The sequence below is a fragment of the Protopterus annectens genome, chromosome 5.part0, assembly GCF_019279795.1.
Source record: "Protopterus annectens isolate FY-2018-M chromosome 5.part0, PAN1.0, whole genome shotgun sequence".
In the NCBI taxonomy this organism is placed as follows: domain Eukaryota; kingdom Metazoa; phylum Chordata; order Ceratodontiformes; family Protopteridae; genus Protopterus; species Protopterus annectens.
In genome coordinates, this window is record NC_056735.1 from 152,352,815 (window position 1) to 152,376,116 (window position 23,302).

The window sequence follows — 23,302 nt, forward strand, 5'->3', positions numbered from 1 at the left end:
GGATGAGTACAGTGGGACAATGACCTCCTTCTTTCTGGATGAAAAGCCCTTCGTGATGAGGTGTGCCACATAGAAGGATTTCTTGACTGTTGTGGCGATGTGGTTATCGAAGGTGAGACCACTGTCCACCTGTGTCCCTAAGTCTCTTATCACACTTTCTGTGTTTAGCGTACTGCCACCTATATGGTAATTCATGGATACATGTTTTTTCCCAAAGGGGATAACAATACATTTCTTGGCATTGAGCTTGAGCCCATGGCTCTGGCACCAAGCATCTGTTTCTGTAAGGCCCTTTTGTAGTGTATCCACATCATTTGGGGATTCAATAATGGCTCCCAGTTTGCAGTCATCTGCAAACTTTGTTAGCCAGAGTCCCTTAGTGTTGACCTGTACTTCAGAGAAGTAGATGCCAAACAAGAGCGGCCCCAGGACTGAACCCTGAGGTACTCCACTTGTCACTTGTCTGGAGCTGGATTTGGAGATGGCTACTTTTACAGTCTGGGTTCTATCAGTAAGCCATTTAGCAACCCATTGGGTGACATAGGGATTAATGCCCAACTTAGTAAGTTTATCTATGATTCCAGAGTGGGGGATGGTGTCAAAGGCCTTGGCAAGGTCTAGATAGGCTGTGTGGACCACCTTACCCTTGTCCATGGCTCTGGAGACTGATTCAAAGAAGTCAATCAGGTTCAGGAGACAAGATCGGCCCTTCACAAACCCAAACTGGGTCCAGTGTTTGAAGGTTGCCAATGTCTTTGTTTATAAGTTGCATGATAATACGCTCCATGGCCTTGCAGATAAGGCTTGTCAGACTGATGGGACAGTAGTTTCCGGGATCCAAGGTGGATCCCCTTGTGGATTGGGATAACTGTAGCTCTGCCACTCAGTGGGCACGAAATCTGAGGTGAGGCTATGATTAAACATGGCACTTAGGTGAGGTGCCAGTTCATATTGTAGTTCATGTAGTACACAACCCGGGATGTCATCTGGTCCCATGGATGCTGTATTCTTGGCTTTAGAGAGTGCGTTTTGTACCTGTGTGGCCGTTATTACTGGAATTTGGCAATCTTCCGGTATTGAGATGGGCCATTTAGGGGGTGAGAGGGGGGTGAAGTTGGCACTAAATCGATCTGCCAGGATATTGGCAATATCCTTTGGATCAGTATATTTAATGCCATTCTGTTTTAGCTCAGAGCAGATCTGAGCATTGCCATTTAGATTCTTGACATAGTTATAGAATGCTTTGTGGTTGTCTTTGGAATCTTTGGCAATTTTATTTTCGTAACTAGCTTTGGAGGATTTTATGAGGCATCTCAGTTTCTTACTGAGGCTAGTAAGGGAGTTTTTTGCATCCTGGGATTTTCCTCTTTTCTGCAAAAGTTTCTTCCTTTTGTTGTAAAGTTTGTTTATGGCAGGGGACCACCAGATTGGCTTCCTTTTTTTGGATGAGAGCATTTTGGTTCTATTTGGGATTGCATGATTCATGCATGAGTGGATGTGCTCGTACAGTGCCTTAGTGTAGGATTCAGCAGTTGAACTTTCAGTTCCCTTCTGCATGGGTGTTATGAAGTTTGTCACTTCTGACTTGAGTAGCATGAAGTTGGCTTTGGAGAAGTTTTTTATGGTGGTTTCTTTACTGGGGGGTGGGGGTGGGATGTGGATGTTAAGGGTGATTAGCTTATGGTCAGACCTGACTAATGAGGGGGTGACCATAGGTATGGAGCATTGATTTCCCATGTTGGTAATGACCAGGTCTAGGATATTGGAGCCCCTGGTGGAACTATGGATTAGTTGATCCAGGGCATTGGAATTTATGAATTCCAAGAACCGTTGCGCAAAGGTGTTGGGACATGAGTAGTTTTCCCAGTTAATGGCAGGGTAGTTAAAATTACCCAGTATTAGGGTGTTTGGTTCTATCTTAATATTTTCCAGTATGTTTAGAAAGGTGTAGTGAGAATCTTGGGATATGGTGGGAGATCTGTAGCAAGCTACAATTTGGATTGCAGTCTTACCTAGTGTTAGTTGCACTTGGAGAATTTCAGACACATTGTGTTGGCCAACTAGCCTTGGGCAACTGTCTGATTCAAGCAAAGTCTCTGGAACAGCTGTTAAAGAATTTGGAATTTGTAAAGATTCTTCTCTCTTCCCTGGGTTACACTCTCAATGAGCAAAAGTCAAATATGGTACCAACCAAGGAGATAACATTCCTGGGAGCAAGTCTGAACACAGCCACCCAGATGATATATCTCACCCAGGAGAAGCAGACAACTCTTTCGGCTTACTTCAAGGACTTGGCAAGCCTGTCCCAGCACCCTGCAAGGAAATTCCTACAAGCTCTGGGATTCATGGCCTCTTGTATTCTCATGATTCCATATGCAAAGCTGCATATGAGGAAATTGCAATGGTGCCTCAAGAACCTTTGGTGACAGCACACACAGGACCTGGATGTGATTTATTCCTCTGCTCCTTGTCTGCAGAGAGAGTTTCTATGATGGGCAACAGCCTGTTTGCAAAACAATTGCATGCCTTTCCACCCACCTCCTGCAATTCAAGTTCTGACCATGGACTCGGACTATGTCTGGGGAGCTCATCTGGATGGCAGATTCACACAGGGACATTGGAACGCCCATCAGATGCACTTTCATATAAACCTTGAAGGTGTTAATTGCAGTTCACCAGGCCTTACTGGCTTTCAAGCATCTTCTTTCTCCTGTAACTCTGCTGGTCAGAACAGACAACACCACAGTCATGTGGTACATCAACAAGCAGGGAGGGACTCATTCTTACCCCCTGTGCCGACAGAGCATGATTCTATGGTCCACAGCAGCATCATTGGGCCTACATCTTCTAGCTCAAGTTTCTTCCAGGGAGACTCAGTGCTTTGGCAGACCAGTTGAGCAGACAAACCCTGGATCCTCACGATTGACAGCTGAACAGAACAGTCTTTTGCAGCATCATTCACCGTTGGGGCACTCCACAGGTAGATCTTTTCTCCTCCCCGGGCAACCACCTTCTGTCACTTTTTTTGTACAAGACAGTATCACAGCAAAGCATGGAAAGTGGATGCTCTGTCTTTCCCTTGGATGCTACTTTCACTTTATGCCTTCCCTCCTCTTCCTAGAGTATTGTTGAAGATCAGGGACGAAAGGCCAAGGACCGTTCTCATAGCTCCGACTGGCCCAGGCAGCATTGGTATCCTCTGCTTCGCAGTCTCTCCCAGTTTCCTCCGTGGCATCTTCCTCTGAATCCAGATCTTTTGGTCCACGAAGGGGGAAACATTCTACATCCTCATCTTCAGACTCTCTATTTGGCAGCATGGCTTATTGTATGACTCGATCCTTTTCTTCTTCCTTTTCCCAGCAGGTGGTTGACGTGCTGAGGGAGGCCAAGAGGCCTAGCACTAGGAAGTCCTACTCTGGCAAATGGGAAAGATTCTCTCATTGGGTGCAAGCTAGAGGGGAATCTTCTTCTCAGCCTACTCTTCCTCTGATCCTGGAATACTTGGCTGAATTGCTTCATGGTGGATTTTCTTTTTCCTCTATTAAGATCCATGCTTCAGCTATTTCTGCTTACTGTTCTTTTCAACAGCCCATTTTCTCTCATTCCCTGATGAAAATGTTTCTCAGAGGTACTAGGAACTTAAAACCTCCCAGAAGAGCACCTACTCCAGCCTGAGATCTTAATTTTGTTTTGGAGAAACTCGCTCTTCCTCCTTTTGAGCCAGCTGCCACTGCAAATTTAAAGTGTCTCTCTTGGAAGACTGCATTCCTCTTGGCAATATCTTTAGCAAGGAGAGTTTCAGAGCTGCATGCTTTGATGGCTGTGGTGCCTTTTCTCATCTTCCATGCAGATCGTTTCTCCCTGAGGACCAATCCCTCTTTTATGCCGAAGGTGGTTTCTAGCCTGACTCTTAATCAGTCCATACACCTTCCTACTTTCTTTCCTAATCCTCAAAATAGAGGTGAAATGATCCTGTATTCTCTTGATGTACACAGAGAGCTCAGGTTCTGCCTGGACAGGACTAAGGACCTTCAGAAATCAGCTCAGCTATTGGCCAGTTTTGTACTTGGAGCTCAGGGCAAAGCTATTTCTAAGCAAACCATTTTTAAATGGATTGCACACTGTATTACTTTCTGTTATTCCTTTCATGGCAAGGTCCCTCCTCAGGGAGTGAGGACTCACTGTACTAGAGCAGCCTCCACTTCTGCAGCCTTTTTAAGGGGTGTCCCTACTAAGGACATTTTAGAGGCTGCCACATGGTCTTCTGTACACACTTTTATAAAGCACTATAATTTGCCCTTGTTTTCTAGATCCTGGGTGGGGTTTGCCATTGCTGTCCTGCAGGGCATTCTCTCCAATCCTTGATTGGGTTGGTACCTCCTCCCTCTCCTCTGGGCTTTGGTACTCAACCCATAAGTAATTACTGCAACAGTGAAACACGATGAACATAGTATAGTTGTGTACACTTACCGTAAATGTAGATGTTCGAGTGTATTCACTGTTACAGTCCTGGTTTCCTTCCCTCCTTCCCCCTGTTTTGGTATTCTCCTGCTCTCCTTTCCAAAGGTGCAGGCTTTATTTGGTTTATTTTACCAAGGATACTTTATTTTTTGTCTAAACCTTGTTTTCTTGGGGGATCCTGACAGTTATGGCAAGAATGACTGAGGAAGTGACGTCGGCTGCCTCCTCCTGTATCAAGGATACTGACGTCCTATACAACTGACGGCAGCCAACATCATATCCCCTTACCTTTGGTATTTGGGCCGACTGAGGGGGCCGGGTAACCCATTTGTTAGGACTGCAGCAGTGAATACAAAGAGTACACAACTGTACTTTAAAGCCACAGGCTAATATTTCCTACATTGCAGAAATATATTGTGTTTCCTGTAGAAGGAATTGGTCATGTTGCGTATGAACACTCATACAGTGTGAATTTTAAAATTAACATTAAAAATAAGTAAAATTACACGTGTAAATATAATGACCAGTTTCTAAAATACAACCGCTATAAATTTCTTATAAAATATAGGCTGTATATTTCAGCATCCTGGCAGGTGGAACAAAGTCATTTATCCCTGGTTTTACACTGGCATTTAGCCTCCACTACCAAGCCAGTTCCTTAACTTCCAGCAATGTTTTAGTATCATCTCCCCTTTCATTGTAGTTGAGCTTGCCAGTTATGAAAAAAATATATTTATTGAATGTGTGACAAATAACTCCGTGTCAGGAAAGGTAAAAAGATGAGCAAGTGAGGTGGTTGCGAATATTGTAGATTTGTTAATGATGGACTTTATGTAAGTGTCATTCACAATTAGAAAAACGTAACATGCCCTGGCGCTTTTAATTGTGGAATGGGTTGGTTTATCTGGCATTGTACCTCCTACCCAGCTATTTATGTTGGAGAAGACATCCAGGAGGTTAAAAGATGGGGTAAAATAATACACACACAATATTAGGAAGACATCTATAAATGCTTTGAGTAGACATCCAGTTAGTTGTCACACATTTAATGTATTTTCATAACTGACAAGATCAACTACAATGAAAGGGGAGGTGTTACTGAAACATTGCTGGAATTTAAGGAACTGGCTTGGCATTGAAGACTAAATGTCAGTGTGAGACCATGGATAAATGACTTTGTTTCATTTGGCAGCATGATGAAATAGAGACAGTAGTTCATAACAATTTTGTAGTGGTTGTATTTTAGAACATGTTCATCATATCGACTCATGAAATTGTACTTGTTTTTAATGTTAATTTTAGTATTTGTGTCATAGATGCACTGTATGGGTGTTCATGTACAATGTGATTAATTCCTTTTTGAGGAAACGGGATATGTAGGAATTATTAGCCTATGGTTTTAAACGAGTTGCAATGAGCTAATTAGCATAATTCATTCATGGATGTGTTCAGATATAAGTGGCTGTATTGGCAATGTTATTTTAACTCTGAGGAAATCCCAGATAGATTTTTATGGAAACGAAAGCACTTGGTTTGTAAAATTCATGCAGTCAGTATTGTGGCAGACTATACATCTGAATAGACCAGGAGTGTTCGTTCTGTTTTGACATTTCTTTGGATGTGGTTGATTATTGCCATGATGCACACTACAAGCAAGAAAAGTATGTGTGAGCCAGTGACCGTAGAAACCAATGCATGATGACTCTCAGCACAGTTTGTGATTCTGAGAAAATATGCATAAATCTGTAGTGTTTGTTTTACTGTTTTAGTGTCAAAATAACGGGAACAGCCGAAAGAAGATGATGAGTGTCAGAATGTATAAAACTGTGAAACATTCAGCTTTTCTACCAGGGCTTGAATTAGATAAAATGTTTTTGGTTACTTTGCCTTTTGTTACATTTATGTTATTCAAGTGTCATACACTTAAAACATTTGAACAGTGCTTAGTTTTAAGTATGTTACATTGTGAGTGACTAATCCTAAAGATGATCTAATTTCAGAGGTTCTCAATTATATTTTCAGAGCCTCGCTCAGGACCTTTTGACCCAGTCACCATGGATGGGATTCTTCCGTTTTAAGTTTACCAAAGCACGCATTCCAGCAAAAGTAAGACAGCAGCATATTAGTGTCTTCAAAAATGTAAAGTTTAATGCTGAGAAGCTTTATAGCTACAAACCAGGATACATTATTTTGTACACTGAATGTATTTTATTTTCCACTGTGCAAGACTGATGCAAAGTGGTCCCATGACAATTTATTTCTTGCATTGCATTGCATTTGGGTATTGGATTAAAAGCAAGCATTGGTTTAAAAAAAAAAAAAAGTAACAATACCAGTAATGACTGCTGCAATTTAAAGTAGTATAAGAAAAATAAGTTGCAAGTGTGTGGAGGTCAGAAAAATATTGAATTAAATGATTTTAAAGAAAGACAGATTACTAGGCAGTAACTCATTTACTTGTGTAGGGTCCTTTCACATACTGGGATGTACAGATTGGATTTGACCATCAGCTCTGGTAAGGTGCACCTATAATTGAAAAGCTGTAAAACTCTTTATTTACTAAAGACAACCTTTTAGTTTGTGCCCTACTGATTAGGTTTCAGTGAAGCGAGAATATCAGATAAATCATAATAAATGAATACTTTTGTCTAGGTTACACTTGGCTAAGTAACATAAACCCAGTTCACCAGAAAGCTGACGCAAATCAGCATTGTGTGTACAGTCGTTCTGTTTATTGTTGGCCTTTACCCTCTTCTTCCTGTTCCCAAACACCCTTGAATACTTCATTTAAGCTACCGTCTGACAGCATATTGGCAGCAATGCAATGTCTCACCACCATTATTTCATTAAAAAATGCAGGTGTGATTGCACTCTTCATCGTTTCGGCTGCCACAACTGACCATTCTTCCATCACTTTCTTTTCATCTTCATCCTACGCATTCCCACCTGGACCTTGACACTGTGCTGACAGAATATCATATCCTTCTGCCCTTTACTTGTTTTCATCTTGCAGCCTTTGTTTATGTCCCAGCCCCCAATGCAGTCTCAGTGACCATCCTCTCTGTGTTCTCTGACAACACATTTTCTCTTAATAGAACCCTAAGCATTATCAAGTGTCATTTGATCTGTAAACCTTGAATCCTTCGGAAGTATTGATAAGGTGGATTTATTGAATTGAAACATTTTGAGGGACGATTTACAAATAGTTATCTTCATATTCTGTTCAATCTGTTGTTTTTTTTTTCCCTTAGTTTTGTAGACAAGAACACTATACCACACTAATTTAATTTCCTGACTTGAAATTCTCTTTGCTGGCTGGTTATACACCTTAGACAAAGTTCTAGATTAACTTTTCAAACTTTTATATTTTGGATATGCTAGTTGTTCCTATGCCAGCCTGTTTATGCTTAAATGAGGTTTATATCAGTTCACTGACGATTCACTTCAGCGAACCTGACTTCATCGACCCCATACCACTCACTTTCATGAATGTTCATGTTGAAAAAAGATTTTGCCAGGGAAAGAAAGCACTTTGCCAACACCACAAAAGAACACACACCCCAGTATGTCAAACCCACCCCCAACTATTTATACTAACTCCAAGGTAGCAGTACAGTGTGGGAAAAGGGCAAAGTTGTGCTGTTGGCCAACTCCTTCCTTTCTCTACTTAATTTTTTTGTGGACGTGAACATTCGTGGAAGTGAAGTTCGGTGGTTTGGGGTCAATAAAGTCCGTTTCACTGATGTGAATCTTTGAACTGATATAAACCCACTTAAACGTATTGGGTTTATATGTTTATAATTGGATGCATTGTGTACATTATATTGCATCCCTAAGACATTGCAGAGGTGTGTTAACTTTGCAACTTTTCTGAAGTAATTTTTGCTGTTGGATTTTGTGGCATCTGATTAATTGGAAGTGCTTTTTTATCTTTGTGAGTTGTATTACCTGGAATTCTACTTTGTCACTGTACTGCCTTAATTACCTGTGGAACTCAACTACTGCTCCCTTTTTGTACTTAGGGGTGGCACATTTTGCCTCCTGCAACATTTCTTCATAAATTGTAGTGGAAATTTTCACTCAAGTTCACCCAGAATCTTTTGCCACTACTTGTTCTTTGTTTTAGCAGCACTTCACTTCCTCAGTCTTTAGTGCTTTATTTTAAAGTCTGGACCTTTGGTTGGTCAGTTTTGCTGTTTCGTATACATCCATCTCTTTTATTGAGTACTGCCGACTGCAGTTTTGTACAAGAGGTTGTATGTAGTGGTCTTAAGAGTGTCCCTGTCAAACTTGTATCTTCTAGGTTGTCTTAACCTTGTACTCTTAGATATTTTGCCTAGTGTCATTGGCTGTTTATTTTTAGATTAACATTTTGTACTCCATTGGGATTCACTGTCTTTTTTTAATTCTACTGATATACAGATCTGGATTTTTTTTTGTTGTTTTATTTCTACTCCATATTAACCATTTGTTCATTTTTGTCTGTTTAAATTTATTCCCCAGTCACCATCAAATTGTAATTCTACCTTCATCATGTGCCACATATTTTTACATCTGTACCTGGGATTTGTCACCTTGAGGCCCTTTGTGTTGCTCTATTTTCCTCCTGGTACTGTTTCTGTTTGTAGGAGACTGGACATTTAGCAAGAGGCAGACTGCTTGAATTTGTCACCACTGGTATTGATGAGTTGTACAGTCTGTGTGGGCTGATCTAGAACACTGTGGTGTCTGCTGTGGGAAGAAACTACCATATGATGCAGCTTTCTGTCTTGTGCATGCAGATCCCACGTTTTATCAGAGGCAGGTAAGTGGGACCTCCTCTTCTGTAATCCATGCCAAGGTGCTATACTCAAATGCCAGGTTCCTCAGAAAAAAGACTTTGTATTATACTAGACTTGCTATATGACGTTGAGTTGACATTCATTATAGAAACCTGGTTTGATTCAGCTACTGTTCCTTTTAATTAATTTAATTCCTTCACCTCACCCCAAGCTGTGTGTACCCTGTTACCCTGTTCACTTTACATGAGCCAAGGGATAATCTTGAGCTGTACGAGCTGAGGTAGCCAGGATGAAGCCTAGAATGAAGGTGGCATTACAGTGGCCTGCATGAGGACAAACCATTTGTAGACAACTATTTTTCAGTCTGTCAAACTGAGATACCACATCCATGTACTTGTCCAAACAGATTTCCGTGGTGCTGTATCATCCTGTAACACTCTCCTGGAGGGTGGGAAGGCTAAGCATACCAGTCTGCATTGCCAGTTGTAAGTCTTTTGTAGTTGAACAAATTGAACTGGCTGCTCAGGTACTGCACCACCAAGATTGCCTCGGTTAGGTTTATTGTGGCCCAGTAATGCTGTTATTCATGATTACAGGAATTTATTGCTGTAGTTCTCATGTTGTCTGGATCCCATGCTTTATTTAGCTACTTATATCTTGCCTATTGATGTTGGGCCTAGTTTCTAACAAATCACCAGATTATGACTTCAGAAGAGCTGTTTTCCTTCCAATCTAAATGTTGCCATGGTCACTCCCATCCTTAAGAAAGCAGGTTTGGATGCAGCTGACTTGGATAGTTATCAGCCAGTTTTATGTTTTCCATAACATTTTGGTGAATGTTATGTATGTACACAACTGGAATCATACTTGAATCTCTGTAATGCCTGCTATCAATTCCAGTATGTTTTTCAGTCCAGATGTAGGGTTTTTAATGTTTTCATAGGAGGTTACTAGGCTAATGGCCCTGGGGCACTTACAAGCATAGCCAGGAGTTTATCCCCAAAAAAGAAACCTCAGTCAGCACCTATCAACCCTGTCAATAAGGGACAAATGTGGAACCCCTGGGACAAATTTGTGGTTTCCCATCCACTTATCAAGGTTGCACTTGAAGAGGGTCAGAGAGGTACTGTGTTTGACATGTATGGGAAGTCTATTCCAGAGATGGAACAGCCTCCTGAGAGACAAACCTGTCTGTCTAACAAATTTTGTTGATGTCACATATTAGATTTAGGCTTTTTGAGCAGTTAATGCACTAGGAGTTTGACTTAAGGATTTAGGCCTTTCAAGCGGGTAATGCACTAGGAGTTTGACTTATGGATGTGGAGCATCTTTAGTAGGGCAGGGTCTGATACAGCCTGTGAGGAATTTGTACGAGTGATAGTCATTTGAGCCTGTCTACATTGGACAGGTGTTTGAGGCCATGGATTCTCTTTGTGAGGTATTTCTGTGGCCTTTCCAGTTGGTACAGGTGTTTCGAGAGGCACATATCAAATGGGGTGTTCTACCCAATTATAGGCCTAATGAGGGAGGAGTACAAAGAGGTAATAACCTCCTTTCTTCTGGATGTAATCACTTTACCTATGAGATGAACCAAGTAAAAAGCTTTTCTGACCACTGCCGCCACATGATGGTCGAATGTGAGATTGTTGTCAACTTGAGTACCTAGGTCTCTCACCACAGATTGTGTGCTTAGGGGGTTGCCATTGATGTGGTAATCAATAGGGGCCCTGTTTTTGCCGAATGGTATGATAACACATTTTTTCCATTTAACTTAAGGCCATGACTTTGGCACCAGCCATTTGTTGCTTTGAGATCCTCTTGCAGTATGTTAACATCATTTGGGGAGTCAGTGTCAGCACCCATCTTAGTCATCTGCAAACTTGGTCAGCCACAGGCCCTTTGTCTTTTTCTGGACCTCTGAGAAGTAGATGCCAAACTGTAGGCGTCCCAGGACAGATCTCTGGGGAACACCACTAGTGACAGGTCTGCTGTCGGAGGTGGTGGAGGCTATTTTGACCTTGTGGGTCCCATCACTGAGCCAGTTGGCCAACCACCTGAAGAGAGAGGGATTTATGGCAAGTTGAGTTAGTTTTTCGATGATGTCTTAGTGGTGGATTGTGTTAAAGGCCTTGGCCAGGTCAAGGTAAGCTGTATGTACTGACTTTTACCTCAGCCAGGGCCTTGGTGACAAGTCTAAAAGAAGTCAACCAGGTTCAACAGGCAAGATCTGCCCCTGACTAATCCGAATTGGGTGGGGGTCCAGTGCTTGGAGATTACCTGTGTTATAGTTTATGAGATCTATAGTAGTACGCTCCATGGTTTTACAGATCAGACTTGTTAAGCTAATGAGGTGATAATTTCCCGGGTCAGTAGTGACATCATCTTTGTTCAAGGGGATGACAGTGGCAGTTCTCCACTCTGCTCAAATGAAGCCTGTATTCATTTTGGTGAGAGATCAAGGTTTGTGTTCTCCCTTGGTGTTCTTGGATCTCTCTGCTGTATTTCTCAGTCTGTCATGAGATCCTCTTGAAAAACATAAAGCAGTGTCGTGACTTCACAGGTGTTCAGTTGACAGCCTACTAGCTCTCGGGATTTATAGAGAGGATGATATTGGTTTAATTTTTCCTCATCTTGTCCTCTGATCTGTGCATTGCCTCAGGGTTCATTTGTTCGCCCATTTGTATTTTCTATGTGATGCTTCCTCTTGGGGACATAATCTGAATGAAATGCTTACAGTACCGTTCTTCCTCTGACATCCAGCTTTGTCTGTCCTTCCCCTTTGGTATCTATGTCTGTCCTAGTCATACTAGCTGCAGACTTGGAACAAATGCACAACTGTGTGATCGAAATTTGGCTGATGCGTTATGCTCAGTATCACCAAGATAGTTGCCATGAATATTCATGCTGATCTCTGTGTTACTTCTGTCCTGATATTGCATACTGTGGTGATAAACTAGAATTTGTGTCACATTTGCAGAGTCCTTCAGTGATTTTTGATGAACAGCTCACTCTTAAGGATCATATGTCTGCTGTTGTCAAATCATGTTTTCACTTATGGGCTCCTAGGTTCATAGGAGATTACTAGGCTAATGGATTGAGCCTTTACAAGGCTAGCCTGTTTTACCCAGATTTTACTCAAATTGTTATCCCTGGAGAAAGATAAGGGTCAGCAAACAGTGTTTTGACTATTTTTACAGACTGTCCGTGTCCATAAGGGTCATGGGCACCACCCTAGGAGTAAATCTACGATTTCCTATCCATTAGTCCAGATTGCTGTTGATGATGGTCAGTAAAGGGCTGTGTTTTCACATGAATAGGAAGCCTATTCAAGGTGAGGCAATATCTGGGACACACCTGTCCTAGCATGTTGTATTCATGTCGGCGATTGTTTAGATCTTTGGAGCTGGAAACCTTGTGCAGTTAGTTTTGCAAATATGCAACATTCCCCTCGGGTTGGGTCAGAGACTGCCTTCTAGGTCAGGCACAGATCACCCTCAGTAATCATTAGGAAACTGAATACAGTAATAGGGCTTTTAATTGGTCCACATATGAACCCTGAGGCAATGCACAGATCAGAGGACAAGATGAGGAAAAATTAAACCAATATCATCCTCTCTGTTTGGTTATTACCTGTATTTTGTTCACGAGAAACCTTTTGAGAATGTTCTGACTGTTGCAGGTGCCTGGTGCGGTACTTGCCAAAGGGTGCACTGTATTCTATTATTGGTCTGAGGGCCAAGTACAGTGGTACTTTGACATCCTTAGATTTGGATGCACTTCTTCGCATTTAGTTTGAAGTCATGGCTCTGCCACCAGTCATTAATCTGCATCAGACCCTTCTATCAGATATAAACATTATTTGGGCAGTCAGTGATTGCCTCCAATTAACAGTCATCAGTAAACTTGGTCAGCCAAAGGCTGGCTTGACATCTGAAAAGTATATCCCAAACAGGAGGGGGCTCAGCACTGAGCCCTGTGGTTGGTCCTCTGGTGACTGACCTCTTGCTTGTTGTGGACCCCCCACTCTAACTGCATGTGTCCTATCCATGAGGCATTTGGTTGTCTGTCTGGTGATGTAGAAGTTTATGCCTAATTTTTTGAGTTTATCTATAAAACCTGAGTGGGGTATTGTGTCAGATGCCTTGGTGACCTCCTGAAAGAAGTCCACCAGACTGAGCAGGCAGGACCTGCACTTGACGAAGCTGAACTGAGTTTGGTCTAGAGTCTGTAAATGGAAACACCTCCTCCTTTCATTTTTTTCCTTTTCAGAGGCTGGTCTGAATGAGTGATGTGCATTGTAGCCTTGCACTGTGTCTGTAACTGCGCAGACATAAACATTCTCCAGGCAAGGAGAGTTTCCAGGGAGTGCAGTTTCTTGTTAAGACTCCTAGTACTGAGCTGTAAGACCTTCAGCTTGGCATTAGAAGAATTTTTATGTTGATAGATCTGTTGGTTTGGCACTGCCTAAAAAGGCACTATAGGAGTGGCTAATGCCTTGGCTAGTATACGAAAGGTTAGAGGTGACACATGCAGACCATCTCTGGCAAAGCAGAATGGTCTGTTGATCATGTTGTCCCAGGCTGACAAATACTGGATCCCTTTAGAAAGACACCAGTAGCTAAGCCAGTTATTGAAATTAATCATTTTCTGTTTATACTGTGGTATCGTTTTTGTTGAGGGTTGAATGCTGCCTTATTGTGAGGCTCATACTAGCCTGTGACAAGTATTCAGAGAGGTCCATTATATCTTTCTTCATATAGTCTAGGGAGGTACATCTCGGGTCATTCACAACCACATAGACTGTGACAGAGTCATACTGGTAATTGTGGTTGAGTGGTCAAAGAGTCTGTGTGCTTTGGCAAATTCTGGCACCTTACAGGAAACTGACTGTAACCCTCTCTTTATCCAGCCTTGTGATGGGGGTGTCCATGTGTATCATGATGGGAGTCTCCTATGACCAAGATGTTTGAATGTGTGGTGTTTTGCCTTTGGGCTTTTGTGGAGACACTGTGATGTGTATTTTTAAGTGTAGTGGTTAGAGTTGACTTGGTTTTGTTTGCATGTGGTTTATAATGGCAGCGTATGGGATGTCTTTCAGATTTTAAGTTACTTATGAGTACCTCTGCATATGTAGGTTTGTGTCAAGACCTTATTTTGTGAGGAAAATGATGCGTATGTGCTGACGAATTGTCATTTGATTTGTCTGTATGTGAGAGTTGTGCCTCAGTTCATATGCAAGTACATCTCTCACATACTGTTTGTTTCAGGATTAAATGGCTGCCAGTATACATGAGACAATTACTACATTGCCTCAGGATGCACATGACCACAAGGCTGGACACAGAGATAACAGGAAAGTGCCTATCCATGGTTTCAGGTTTTTACTACGGGGTTAACCAGGGAGAAAAGTGGGGAGATATAACTGGACTGGGATGATAGCACACAGAAGAAGAATGGCTGCTCTACCCAGTGTAAACTGCAGCTATCCAACAAAGAGATGCTGCTCTGTGTGCAACTCGGATGCTCCTACAACAGCAGGGGAATTGGGGAACATTACAGAGATAGTTACTCTAAGGGAAGTTTTAACTCGATAGCATTTGCATCTGTACAGGACGCTGCTAACCACTGCTGTGTGTAGAGCAGTCTAGTGCAAACAATGGGCTTGTATAGAATCAAAAAAACAAGTTTTGCAACTGTAAGGCCCACAGACCAATCAGAAAAACACAATAAGCTTTCAGCCAGCATCCTCAACTCAGATAGGTTTGCTACAGCACAGTTCTGCCAGAAGAGTGCAGTCAGAAAACCCTCTTAGTGTAAAAATGCTGGTGTTAGAGCTCAAGTGCAGGGAAACCATGCAATCTATTTTTTTCTCTTTCAAACAGCTTTCTTGAATTATCATTTGTGACATAGGCAAATTTACAGTCTTAAAAAAGTAATCAAACTATATTAACATAAACATTATACTTCATATATATTGCTATTTATCATATAATCTAAGCAACATTACATAAATTATTCAATTCCTGTCTTTTTTTAACAAAAAAAATCTTTATTAAACCATCACCAACTACATAAGCAATCATACATGTAAATTAAAATGAGCGATGATACAATCCTAGTTGCAAGCATTTTACATCACAAACCATACTGACACACCCCCAGCTGCAAACATTATACATCACTTACAATCTACCCTTTCTTTTTCACTCAAACGCTACATAGCTCATTTAAGTCCTGCCATCTTTTAAACATCATTCCTCCCTTGTATGTATTGTTCCCACAATTCCCATGAAGTTTGCTCCTACCCTTTTGGGCGGCCACGGTGGTGCAGTGGTTAGCGTTGCTGCCTCACAGCAAGAGGTTCTCTGGTTCAATCCTTGGCTGGGGTGCCTTCTGTGCAGAGTCTACATGTCCTCCCTATTGTCGCGTGGGTTTCCTCCATGTGCTCCGGTTTCCTCCCACATCCCAAAGACATGCTGTAGGTGGATTGGACACTCTAAATTGGCCGTGTGTGTGTTCATGTGTGTGTGTTCATGTGCGCGTGTGTGTTCATGTGCGCGTGTGTGTTCATGTGCGCGTGTGTGTGCGCGTGTGTGTTCGTGTGCGCGTGTGTGTTCGTGTGCGCGTGTGTGTTCGTGTTCGTTTGTGTGTTCGTGTGTGTGTTCGTGTGTTCTGTGGAAGGTTGGACGCCGGGCTGGCAACTCGACACCGTAAAAATCCACTGCCAATCATGAGCGGACAGGTGATCTGCTGTGGGTGACCCCTAACCGGGAAAAGCCGAAAGAAGAAGATGTTTGTGCCTACTCTTTTCTAAAGGTCTCAATTCCAGTTGTTTTATCTGTTATTATAGTCACTCCTTCCAGTATGGTTGGTTTAGATTTTTATTTCCATTTTCTAGTAATTTCTTTTTTGGCAGCCACCATTATTAGACACAACAAGGTCTTACCATATCTAGGCAGTTCTGATTCTGTATCCTAGCTCAGAAAAATAATCTCCCTCATCACATCAATCTGCCCGCCCAGCATCTCCAACATTGCATCCCGCAGGGAATCCTTCAAGTCCACCAACTTACTACACTCCCAGAAAAGAAGTTCCCAATTACATCTTTCTTCCCTTTCACACCTCCACATTTGCTGTCTGCCTGATGAAAAATTCTCTGGAGTCTACTTAGGGTATAAAAATATTTATGTAAATCTTTCCAGGCAAAAATCCTGAACCTTCTAGATTTTGTTACATATTTAGAAGATGTAGATATATCCTTCCATTTTTTTCTTTGTGAATTGCTTATCCAGTCTTTCTTCCCAATTCTTTCTAACCTCCTCTGTTTGATTCTTATAGTTATCATGCAGTATTTTATATGGTCTACTAATTATTCCTTTTAATTGCAAGTTCTGTTCTAGATTCTGTTAAAACTTTACCAGAGCTGGTCTTTCATTTTAGGACCCCCCATTTCATTCTCTTTGCCTATACTCTGATATCAATCCCTGATAGGGAAGGCAATCTCTAACTTGCAGTCCAAATAAATTCTTGGTGTCTTCCCATTCTGTCGTCTTTTCCCCCCCTCGTTATTTGCTCCCAATACCTTATTTTCCTTTGCCAGTTTTCTCCAATAAATTCCAGCCCCTTCTTGCCTATTGTCTGTATCCCTAATTGCAGTCATTCCTAATGGCAGAAATCTCCTTTCTCCATTCCCGTGTTGGTTTAGTTAGAATACTTTCTGCTACTTTATGGATATAATATTCAGCATGATTATTGTTGATGTCCTTCAAAGATGCATCTGCAGTCATAACATATGGGTTGTCCTGCCTCAGGCAGCCCTTCGGTCGGCCGGATTCCAAAGTCTGGGTCTGGCCTCGGCTGATGTCGCACCTTCCCCGACGTCAGAGCGTCTGGGGTATAAAAGCATCAGCCGACGCCATTTTCCTCAGTCTTTCTTGCCGCGCGGTGCCCGAAGCAGAAGCTGTTCGCAAGTGCTGGTCGGTCAGATCCAGTGATTTCAGCTACCGAAAACTTCAAAAAAGCTAAGTACCCTGTTGGGGACTCTTTCTTGCCTCAGCCGATGTCAGATAAAGTAAATAATTGTTTAACTTGTGGGAAACAAATACCTCATAAGGATTTTCATTCCTACTGCCTTCCTTGCTTAGGCCCAGACCACGACGTATCGTCCTGTTCTGCCTGTGCTTCCTTCAACCGACGAACTCTTAGACGTCGGTCGGAGTTTGCAGAGGAATTTTTGGGGGCTAGTTTTGCATACAAAATGCCGTCGGAGACTCCGACATCACATTTGGTGAAAAAATGGAAGGACAGGGACCGACACTCGCTGCCCGCGGTTTCCACGGTAAGGCCTACCGCGAGTGTCTCGGTTTTGGCCGAAACCGAGTCCTCGGAGATTCCTTCATCCGAATCCACTCAACCGACCACAGCGGCCCAGGAGGCCCCGGCTGAGTCGGCTTCCGAGCTACCTACCAAAACCAGTGCCCAGGATATGTCCGACACCATACCTTTGGACATATCTACTCCTGCACGTGGGGCAGCTAGGCCCCCTGCTTCCATGTCCATTAAGGCTTTTTCTAGGGCTAAAGCTGCTAAACTTTCTAAAGCTTTGCCTCCCAAGACTACATCCCAGAGGCCTTCCTCTAGATGTTCTTCATTCCACATTGCTGCAGTCCTAACCATTGGGGTAGTCCGCTGTCCAGTCGGCCCGAATACCAAAGTATATGGCTGACGTCGGTCAAGGCGCATTAGACTGATGTCAGGACGTCAGGGTACTAATGCGCATGACCGACGTCATATCCTCAGTCTTTTTTGCCGCATGGTCCGATGCAGAAGCAGTTTTGCGAGTGCAGGTTGGCGTTCTGAAAAATTTCCGAAGTCGGAGTTTCAGACCGAATCAAAGTTGGCTAAGTACCCCGTTGGGGAACATTTTGGTTTTTTCTTGCCTCAGTATTTAACCGGATGTCAGAAAGTGAATAACTGTATTTCTTGTGGGAAGACGATACCTCATAGGGATTACCATACTTTGTGTATACCTTGTTTAGGGCCTGAGCACGACGTTGTTGGTTGCCGCTCTTGTGCTAGATTTAACAAACGCACTATTAAGAGAAGGTTAGACTGTGCCAGGTTAGTGTTTGGGAAGCGTTGTAATTATAAAATGCCGCCGGATGCTCCGGCCCGCTTCCAAAAGCGCAAGGACAAAACAGCAAAGCCTAGGGTTGATGAACCGCAGTCCCGGACGCCGGTTCTTTAGAAGGCTCAGTGGAGCCAGAGGTTTTGCCAGGAGTTTCTTTGGAGTCTCAGGCAGAGACTTTACTGTTACAGGATGTGCCTTCTCAGGAGGTAGGCCAGGCTGAGGGGACTTCTCAGGTAACTGTTCTTCCCTCTCTTCCCAAGGTAGTTAGAGCCTCTCCTTCTGTTTCCAAAACTTCTTTGAGAGGTAGGCCAAGTTTAGCTTCAGTGGGGCTTCTCCTAGCACTTCAGGTTCTGTGCCTAAGAAACATATGCTTAAAATGGCAGAAGATTTAATTACTATGATTAGAGGCTCTATGCCCCATCCTGATAAGAGGCCTAGGGTGGAACCTGAGTTTGAGAGTTTTGAACAGTGTTCAGAGGCTTCTGAGTCTTCTGCGGAAGACTTGCAGGAGTATCCTCCTTATTCTGATTCTGATGTGGATGATTCCACTCCTACAGCTTCTCCTCCTGAGGATTTCTCATTTTCAGAGACTCTGCATTCCATGAGGGAGCACTTTAAATGGGAAGGCCAGGATTACTCTGATTCCAGAAAAAGGCTTAGGGAATTCTTATTTTTACCCCAGCATAGGCCCTTAGCTATACCTCCTGTGTTGAATGTGGTGGAAGATGTTTTTGCAGAGGCTTCCTGAACCCTGATTCTTTGCCTCCTGCCCCTGTTAAACCTGATAGGTACTATAGGGTGCCTGAAGCTCATAAGTATCTGTTTAAGAGTCCTAGGGCAGACCCGGAAACTGTTTCTCAGGGGCCTAAAGGTGTTAAGGCCTCTGTTGTTAAAAATCCTGTTCCCACTGATAAAGAGGCAAGGGCTTTGGATAGGTGGGGAAAGAAAGTGTATACTTCTTCCACTTTAGCCATGAGAGCGTTGAATTGTCAGTTTCACATGCTAAAATATCAAAATTATCTCCTTTCACAATTGAAATCTAAGGTGGATGCTTTGGCGGAAGGTATAGAGTGTAAAGAGTTGCTGGATTTAGTTCATGTGTCTGAACAAGTGGGTAAGCATTCTTTGCAATGTGGTTTTGATGCTGTGCAGGCCTCCTCGAGGGTGGCTGCCACTAGTTCTGTTCTTCGCAGGCATGCCTGGTTGAGGGATCAGAATTTAGCAGAGCATGTTAAGACTAGGATTTTGGATGCTCCTTTACAGTCTGATGTGTTATTTGGTTCGCCTGTGGAAGCAGTTTTAAAGAAAATGGAGGACAAAGCTAAGTCTATGCAAACTGTTAAAGATTTTTGCAGGTGCAGCCACCAAGTTTAGTAGAAATTGGCCTACTAAGGGATGGACATATCCTGCTTATGATTCCCAGTCTAGGGGTAGGTCTAGACGTGGTAGGGGCAGAGCTCAAGGTTCTTTTAGGCCTAGAACAGGGGTTCACCTGCTCAGACTTCTGGTGAGGGCAGGGGTCAGTCCTTTCGTAAACAGACCCAATGACCTGCCTTTTCAGCTGCCAGTAGATTCTCGTCTGGCAGCTCCTTTGGGAGGAAGACTGTCTCTTTTCAAAGAAAATTGGGATTTAATCACTCAAGACAGATGGGTGTTGGATATCATTCACCACGGTTACAGGTTTTATTTCCATACATTGCCCCTTTCAAAGGCATGCCAGACGTTCCCCTCCACAAAGGAAAGAGGCTCACAAGCAAATTTCTCTGTTACTCCAAATAGGGGCCATTCAGCCAGTCCCTGTACCAGAAAGGGGCCTAGGATTTTATTCTCGCCTGTTCCTAGTACCAAAGAAGGGGAACACGTGGAGACCAATTTTGGATTTATCTATCCTCAACACTTATCTGGACATTCCCAAGTTCAAGATGTTGACGTTACAACAGCTTTTACCTCTGCTGGGCAAAGATCATTGGATGGTAACTTTAGATCTAAAGGAAGCTTACCTTCATGTGCCTATAAGACTAAGTTGCAGGAAGTATCTGCGTTTGAGCTGGAAATTCTCATTATCAGTTCTCTGCATTGCCCTTTGGCTTATCTACTGCGGCCAGAGTATTCACAAAGGTTCTGGCTCCAGTGATAGCTTACTTCAGGCTAAAAGGAATTCAAATCTATCCTTACTTGGACGACTGCCTGATTCTGGCTCAAGACAAGGAAGACCTTCTACAGCATCTGGAATATGTCATAGCAGTGCTAAGATGCCTAGGGTATTCTGTGAACGAAATAAAGTCCAGTCTAGTACCCTCTCAAGACATGTGCTTTCTGGGTGTGAGACTGAATACAGCAGCCCAGATGGCCTTTTTAACCCCGGACAAACAAAAGAATCTTTCCAGTTACTTCCATCAACTATCTCTTCAGTCCGGGCTGACTGCAAGGACAGTCCTTCAAGCCTTAGGGTTCATGGCATCTTGTATTCTGGTGCTTCCCAATGCCAAACTGCATATGAGGAAGCTGCAATGGTATCTCAAAATGTGTGGACACAGCACTGCCAGGATTTGGACACTGTCATTCAAATAATACCTTGCATTCAAAAGAATTTTGTGGTGGGCTCAGGAATGTCACCTAAACAAGGGACTCTCTGTGACCCGGCCAGAGGCGAGTCAGATTTTAACGACAGATGCCTCGGACATTGCTTGGGAGCTCATCTAAATGGAAAGTGGATACAAGACAAGTGGCCTGCCAGACTACAGCATCTACATATCAACATGAAGGAGATGTTAGCAGTCCAGTTTGCATTAATGGCTTTCAAGGAGTTACTTCTTCCTGGGCAGGTGTTGATTCTAACAGACAACACAACTGTCATGTGGTACATCAACAAACAAGGGGAACACATTCTTATCCTCTATGCAGGCAAGCAATGATTTTATGGGAGACTGCCAGCTTGCAACTAACTCTTCAGGCAAGGTTTCTGCCGGAGCACAGAACTCCTTAGCAGATGTGTTAAGCAGGCAAATCATGGATCCCCACGAGTGGAAACTGGATCTTCATGTATTTCAGAAATTGACAGTGTCATGGGGAACTCCAGACATAGATCTGTTCGCTTCTCCACTAAACCACCAGCTGCCAAAGTTTTGCACAAAGGGGTTTCATCATACAGCTTGGAAAGTGGATGCTCTTTCTTTCAGTTGGAAAAATCTTCATGTGTATGCCTTTCCACCTCTGCCTCTTCTTCCAAAGGTGCTCCTAAAGGTCAGACAAGACAAGCCAAGGATGATTTTAATAGCTCCAGATTGGCCTCGGCAACACTGGTACCCACTACTAAGGAGTCTGGTAAGGCAGCCCCCATGGCCTTTACCTTTGATTCCACATCTGTTATCTCAGAAGGACGGTCACCTGCTCAATGTCAAGCTTCACTCTCTTCATCTAACAGCCTGGCATATTCTGTGTTGAAACACAGCAGGTCTCAACTTCCTCAACAAGTTTTAAATGTGATTATGGAAGCTAGAAGACCTAGTACAAGAAAAGTGTACGCAGAAAAATGGAAGAGATTTTATTTTGGAGTGCAGCAAAGAATTTGGAGGTTTCTGAGCCTAATTTGAGTGTGGCTCTTCAATATCTTACTGAGTTACTGGACAAAGGTTTGTCTTTCTCTTCCATTAAGATTCATGCTGCAGCAATTTCAGCTCACTATGATTGTGACCCACCATTGTTTTCATCCTTTGTTCAAGCAGTTTCTTAGAGGGGCAAAGAATATAAGACCCCACGAGAGCTCCTACTCCTGCTTGGGATCTCAATTTTGTGTTGGAAAACTTACTCTACAACCTTTTGAGCTCATGGCTACTGCTGACTTGAAATACTTGTCATGGAAGACTGCTTTTGTTGGCTATTACTTCTGCAAGAAGGGTTTCTGAGTTGCAGGCCCTTATGGCAGTAGAGCCCTTTTGATTTTCCATAAGGATAGGGTATCATTACGTACTAATCCTTCCTTTATGCCTAAGGTGGTTTCTAGTGTGGCTTTAAACCAAACTATTCATTTGCCTACTTTCTATGCAGATCCCCAAAATAAGGGGAAAAGATTTTGCACACTTTAGATGTACATAGGCAGTTGCGTTATTATTTAAGCAGGACTAAGGATTTCAGGCAGTCTCAGCAATTGTTTGTTTCTTTTGCTTTGAGTTCTCAGGGCAAGCCTGTGTCTAAGCAAACTATTTCTAAGTGGATTGGCTTTGCATTTCATTTTGTTACTCCCATCATGGCAAGGAGATTCCAGCTGGGATTAGGCCTCATTCCACTAGGGCTACTGCCACTTCAACAGCATTTCTAAGGGGTGGCAACTAAGGATATTTTGGAGGCAGCTACTTGGAGTTCAGTGCATACTTTCTCTAAGCATTACCACCTTCCTCTCTACTCTAAATCTAGGGCTGGTTTTGCCACAGCTATTTTGCAAGGCATGTTGGCAGCTCCTGCTTCCTTATGATTTGCCAGCCTCCCTTACCTCTGCTTTGGGATTCTACCCAATGGTTAGGACTGCAGCAATGTGGAATGAAGAACATAGTACAGTTTTGTACCTACCATAAATGTAGATGTTCGAGGATCCACATTGCTGCAGTCCAATTTACCCTCCCTCCTTCCCCTCTGTGTTTAGGGGTGGTGGTGTGGGCTAATATATATATATATATATATTCTTGTACATTTGTATATATTGTATATATGTTTGATGCAGGGCTTTTTGGTGTTTTGGTTTGGGCCTTGTCTTTTTAGGGTCTTCTGACATCTGGGGCAAGAAAAGACTGAGGATATGACGACGGTCATGCGCATTAGTACCCTGACGTCCTGACATCAGTCTAATGCGCCTTGACCGACGTCAGCCATATACTTTGGTATTCGGGCCGACTGGACAGCGGACTACCCCAATGGTTAGGACTGCAGCAATGTG

At 42.9% G+C, this 23,302-nt stretch overlaps 1 protein-coding gene across 2 annotated transcripts in view; it reads left to right on the forward strand.

Annotated features, from left to right (window-relative positions):
• MRPL30 (mitochondrial ribosomal protein L30) overlaps positions 1-23,302 on the forward strand; it is a 308,728-nt gene that overhangs the window by 96,850 nt on the left and 188,576 nt on the right. For both annotated transcript variants that reach the window (XM_044072175.1, XM_044072176.1), the window contains exon 3: positions 6,484-6,567. In XM_044072175.1, the coding sequence (XP_043928110.1) occupies positions 6,484-6,567 (84 nt within the window). The remainder of the gene's footprint in view (positions 1-6,483; positions 6,568-23,302) is intronic.